Raw genomic sequence first — 5,626 nt, 5'->3', positions numbered from 1 at the left:
ACCATCATTGTAATGAAAATCCTCAGAAACAATTGAAAATTACATTTGGAGTGTAAATAAAAAACATCAATAAAAACAGAATAAAATCTACTTAAAGGCACGACGTGAAAGAACAGAGAGAGAGAAAGAGGAAAAGATCAAAAAAGAAAAGGATTCCGCATTTAATGTGTAGACAGAGGAAAGAGAAATGTAAATGAATGCTGTTTTGGTAAAGAAATGCTCCTCCTATCTAAACGTTCCTTTCTAAAATAACTGAGAATAATTAAATTACATTTTATTTCCACATACATGAAATAATTAGCGTTTTTTTGGGATCGAGGTAATAATTACTGCACACACAATTTTAAAAAATATAAAAACTTGAAACGTTTCACTTCATTAAACGAGCAAGACAAAATAAGGTGATTTTTTTATTCAATAATATTTATATGTACAGCTGAGGTAATAGGTAGTACATTATTTTGTGCTGCTCGTATGATATTATTTGGACAGTTTTGGTGAGATTATTAGAGTCCTCTCTTTAGGCAGAACCCCAACCCTGTTTGGTAAGTCGTGCGAAATGCCTTCAATGATCATTTTAGTTAGTTGACAGAAGACTTTTCTTTCGGCGGTTCAACCACATGAACGTCCCGCGTCACCCTAAACAGGAACAGTCACATACATACAACCAGCAATCCACTCAAAATAATTATTATACAGTTTAGAAAAGATTTTTCTTTCATGAAGCTTCATCAGGAAGAAAGAAAACTGCCAATCTGATAGTCTTTCTTTCTTTCTTTCTTTCTTTCTTTCTTTCTTTCTTTCTTTCTTTCTTTCTTTCTTTCTTTCTTTCTTTCTTTCTTTCTTTCTTTCTTTCTTTCTTTCTTCCTTCCTTCCTTCCTTCCTTCCTTCCTTCCTTCCTTCCTTCTTCAAATTTGTAAATTCCATGTGTGTTGGTGGGGGGTATTAAGGAACGGGACGCGAGCGCCATTTATTACACGTGTGAGAGGGGGTCAGTGATATAAAGAAGATTGTGTGTGTGTGTGTGTGTTGGGGAGGGGGAGGGGGTGGGGGGTGGGGGGGGTTAAAGACAGTAGTTCACCCCTTTGCTTTGTACCCACACGGTAAACATGAAAAATGGGGCGCGAGTTTGGCATGATTAAAAAAGAAAACGAGAATCCATCTTCTCCTGAAGAAACTCTTGGATGGAGAAGAAGAAGGAAACAAAGCGCGCGAGAACACTGATTTCAACCTACCGTCTTCTGCTGGAAGAACAGCAAGCAGAGAAGAGGCAGAGAGACAGAGAGAGAGCGGGTTGAAAAGCGGGCTGTTTATTTGTTTTGGTCAGTTTGTGTCCCTCGATTATTTTTGTTTATCTCATATTTTATTTTAGGGAACTCCCCCTCTTCCACGTCTTCTGACGTCCTAACGTCACTACAGCGGGTGGCGGCGTAGATCAGGCCCGTTCAGTCGTTCACGAGATCTGCCTCATCTTAAGAACAAAGGCATTATTCCGATCCAAAGTGCAGCTTCTGGTGTGGTTTACCTTTCAGCGTTCAGTTTGGGAACATGGGAGCAAAAACAATCTGACAGGGAGCAAAAGCTCGCTATAGGGGTCTGGAAGATCGGTTCTGGGAGCCGGACAGAGTCTGGTTATTGGTGGTAGTGTTTGTCCCAGAGCGGACCTTGGTGTTGGGCAGCTTGTGGTCCTTCTTCCATTTCATCCTCCGGTTCTGGAACCAGATCTTGATCTGCCGCTCTGACAAACACAGAGTGTGGGCGATCTCCACCCTGCGCCTGCGCGTCAGGTATCGATTGTAGTGGAACTCCTTCTCAAGCTCCAGAACTTGTTGGCGCGTGTAGGCCGTCCGCGAGCGCTTTGGCTCTCCCCCTGAGTAGCTTGAACTCACTGTGGGAGAACAAAGAAAACAAGCGTTGACACGCAAAATACAGAAATACAAAAACAACAGGGATACTAACATTGTTGTTAGATATGTTGCCTGGGACATAAAAATAAATATTAAATCAAAGTAATCAGATAAAAGATTTGCATCGCTGCAGAACAGCACGAGGAGCCCTAAATGTTGCTTGCAGAAGGAAAGAAAACGTGGAATTAACTATTAACTTCGTAGTGGGCTCATTAAATTGCTCGTGAGTATTTTGAACAATAGAAGTTGCATGAAGTTGCAGAGAGGATAAGCACCGTTATGACCGTAAAGAAAAGCAGAAAGCTCCATCCTGCTGAGCCGTGGAACATAAAATGGCAATGACCCATCCATTGTCTGCAGGTCCTGTGTTTCAATGTGCAGGTTTATTTAGCAGAACTTTATTTTGTCCTTTTCTAGACTGCATTTTGGGAAGACTTAAACATTTGTTGGCATGGTGACATGCTGGGACCTGGGGCGGTGTGAATCGCGTCCAAATGTTGTGATCTGAGAGCAAATCGGCCACACAACCGCGTTTGAAGGTTGTCTGATGTTTGAACACGTTTCTACTTGCGCGGTCAGGTTTTTGGGAACAGGAACGAATTTATAAAAGCAGGAGCAGCAACGCGGAAACATCTTTCTTTCTTTTAGCAAGAATATCCAAAAACCCAAAAACCCGCGGTGGGATAGGGATGGTGGTGTCCGTGTGTGTCCGCGCTTGTGTGTGTGTGTGTGTGTGTGTGTGTGGGGGGGGTCGGTTCTTTGCATAGAGAACCGAACAGCACCGAGATCTCCTAGCTCTGTAAAGTCAACGCATGATGGTGACTTTGCAAAGCTGTTATTTTGCTACCAGCACTCAGGTTATCCCAACACGCAAGAGGCAGCGAGTCTGTTAGAACATGACAAAGAAGCCATAACACACTGGAGCTGTTCGCTTTTACATTAGTGTTTTACGGCCGGCTCCATAAACATGAATATTTCATCTGCCATAAAACTTTCCTTCCCTTGGAACCGCGGATAGGGATGGAAGGCTCGAAGGAGTAAAGTCCACCGTTTGTACAACCCGACCACTTAAAATCAAATTACAGAAGCATAAAAGCTAACTTATGGGCTCAGTCTGAGTTGTCATAAGGCGAAGAATTAGTGCAGATCAGCCTGAGATCAGACTTCAAAAGACACCGCAGCGGAGAGGTGTAATAAAAATTTATGGAGGGTGTAATTATATTGACCCTGCAAACACACAATGACCGTAAATCTCAACCCAAGGGCTACTCTTCTCTTCTAACGGAAAACAGAGAAGGGAAGCAGGAGTTTGACGGTGGACACAGAGCTGGCTGTACAAAGAGAGAGAGAGAGAGAGAGCGAAAGAGAGATAAAGTTTACATGGTGCTCTTACCGATGTTTACGTGCACTTTCTTCATCCATGGGTAAACTACCGGGTCCTTACGAGTACTTGCAGGCGAGTGAGTACTTTGGCTGTGGGGCGTTTGAGCGCAAGTCGGAGGTGGAGGTGGGCTTGGTGTGACCGAGTCGCAGCGGTGGCTTTGCTCGCTGACCGGGGTGGTCTGCAGCCCTGTCGGGGGAATGACATGACCCCGAGGGGACATCACCACTGAGGCAGGCTGCGCTGCACGCTGGCATGGCGTGAATGGCGGCTCAGCTCGCTGCGGGCGATGCGTCTGGTGGTGTGGGTGGTGTTGATGGTGGTGGTAAAGAGAGTCCGGCTGAAAGGCGGTTGGCTCTTGCCTTTGGGAGCTGTAATAGTCCGGAGAGTGACTAGGCAGATAGTCGCTCTGTGAGTATTCCTCGCAGGGTGGGAACTTCGGGTCCACATAGTTGGAGTTGATCAAATAGGAGCTCATGGCCATTAATTTCAGTCTTTTTGTGGAATTACACCTACTCGAAAATATATAACTAAAATTTATATCCCATCCCTTTACTCTTCGGTTATTCCTGTTCAGATGAACCCTCCTACTTTTCTGTCAAGTGAGCAAAGTTAAGACTCCACGTGACGACAGCCGGCCAATGGCGCACAGCTTCTGGGACGAACCCCGGATAAGGAAATGGGATTAAATACATACACTGCTCCCTTGCGTGCACGATCATATGGTCTCAGGTTTTTTTCTTCCTCTAATTATGCAGAGACCTCCGATACTTAGACCTATCCCGTTCAGGCTTTCCCAGTTTACCCACCGTCTCCGTTGTCTCTCAAGTACATGTCAGCAGGCATGAAACTCTAAGTGGGCAAAGAATCACAACGAAAACAAAGTGAGTCTGACACCTTTATATCTAGTCTGATCTAAGAGAAATGCATGTTTTTTGATGGAAAGGAACCATTTCACTCCCCTGGGTGTTTGAAGGCAACTTCGAACAATACACACAAAAAAACACACAAACAAATAAATAACAACTAAAAGTTCAAAGCAAGTTAAATGGTGCCTGCACCACCCTCTGTCTTCTTGGGGTGTGTTCAGGGGCAGCGTGCCAGTTCTGTTTTTCTTCGCTGATACCGGGTAGTGCGATGGTGGTCAGGCCGGCTGCCGCACCGCCACCCGACAGCAACACCGTGTCAGAGATTAATCTGCCTTGTTTAGGATCGATAGAAGATTAATCAAGTAATTCAGGTTACACGGTCCCTATCACAGGCAGACCTTTGCATGAGGAACGAGAACTCAGTGCTCATCCCCTCCTTTCCAAATCCTTAGTCAACAGACCCCATTCCACATTTATCTATAGCAGTTAGTTCACAGTTGCCTCTTATCTTGCATCAAAACAGGGTTTAATTCTCTCCACGCTCAGATAGTAATATCACATTCATAATGAGTCCATATACACCATCAACACCGTTACTTAACAGTGATGTACACTTTATTCTCCTTCCAGGGAATTTATCTTCTCAGCCAATGACTGTTTAACAAGCTGCCATAATTTTGTTCACCCAGCTCAAGTGTTAATATGCTGCCATGTAACATAAATACACAGTGATGCTGCCACAAAGCTAAAATGGTTGATGAATTATACAAGACACACACCTGCACAGAAAACACATCACATTTTTAAATGATAATTTTCAGTTTGATACATTCTTATTGACAGATGGAACTTAGAAAAGAGCAGAACGTGTATTTTCACTTTTTCCGCCGCACACGGACACACCAAGACAAGCTGATGGAGATACTCCTTTGTTTCAAGAAAACCGTCTGTTGCTACAGCCTCACCCCGCCCCTGAAATCCCAAACCGGGATCATTTCATCTACAGTCAATGCCACTCCTGGAGTGTTATTTTAAAAAAGGCAAATCAAATGAAAAATAGTTAATGAATCTAAATACTGAGTGTTTTTAAAGAAGTGAATAAGATAAACATGCAAAGAAAAATCACCCAATTTTCATCACGAATAAAAATACGGACAAAAGAACTATGCAGCATTTGTGTCCTAAAGTAGATTAATTTATCTATTTGTTTCTTTTTGTAAATGGTTTTTAAAAGAGAACGTTACATCTTCACTTTTACGCTTTTATCTCTTAATGAATGTGAGATTATCAAACCAACAGCAGCAGCTAAGGATCTCTTTGCCATGCCCAACACGCGCTGGATCCGTCTGCCGTCGCGTTTAAATCCACTATATACTCCCCTAGAAGCGAATTTGTGATTTTTAAAATGATGTTCACACAAATCCGGATCTACAGGGTAGATATAGAAGACATCGGCTCTCTGAAGGCGC

The 5,626-nt window shown here is 43.4% G+C and overlaps 1 protein-coding gene across 1 annotated transcript in view; it reads right to left on the bottom strand.

Moving 5' to 3' along the window:
* hoxb4a (homeobox B4a) overlaps positions 1-3,874 on the bottom strand; it is a 3,992-nt gene extending 118 nt beyond the window's left edge. The window contains exons 1-2 of the mRNA XM_041971035.1: positions 3,301-3,874; positions 1-1,888 (exon numbers count right to left, since the gene is read on the bottom strand). The exon at positions 1-1,888 is cut by the window's left edge and continues 118 nt beyond it. Coding sequence (XP_041826969.1) covers positions 1,587-1,888; positions 3,301-3,772 — 774 coding nt within the window. The 5' untranslated portion in view covers positions 3,773-3,874 and the 3' untranslated portion in view covers positions 1-1,586. The remainder of the gene's footprint in view (positions 1,889-3,300) is intronic.
* Between the last annotated feature and the right edge of the window lie 1,752 nt (positions 3,875-5,626).

Source organism: Melanotaenia boesemani, chromosome 2 (genome assembly GCF_017639745.1).
Source record: "Melanotaenia boesemani isolate fMelBoe1 chromosome 2, fMelBoe1.pri, whole genome shotgun sequence".
Lineage (NCBI taxonomy): Eukaryota > Metazoa > Chordata > Actinopteri > Atheriniformes > Melanotaeniidae > Melanotaenia > Melanotaenia boesemani.
Note: the sequence above shows the minus strand (reverse complement) of the source record. Positions and strands in the feature narration are given on the sequence as shown.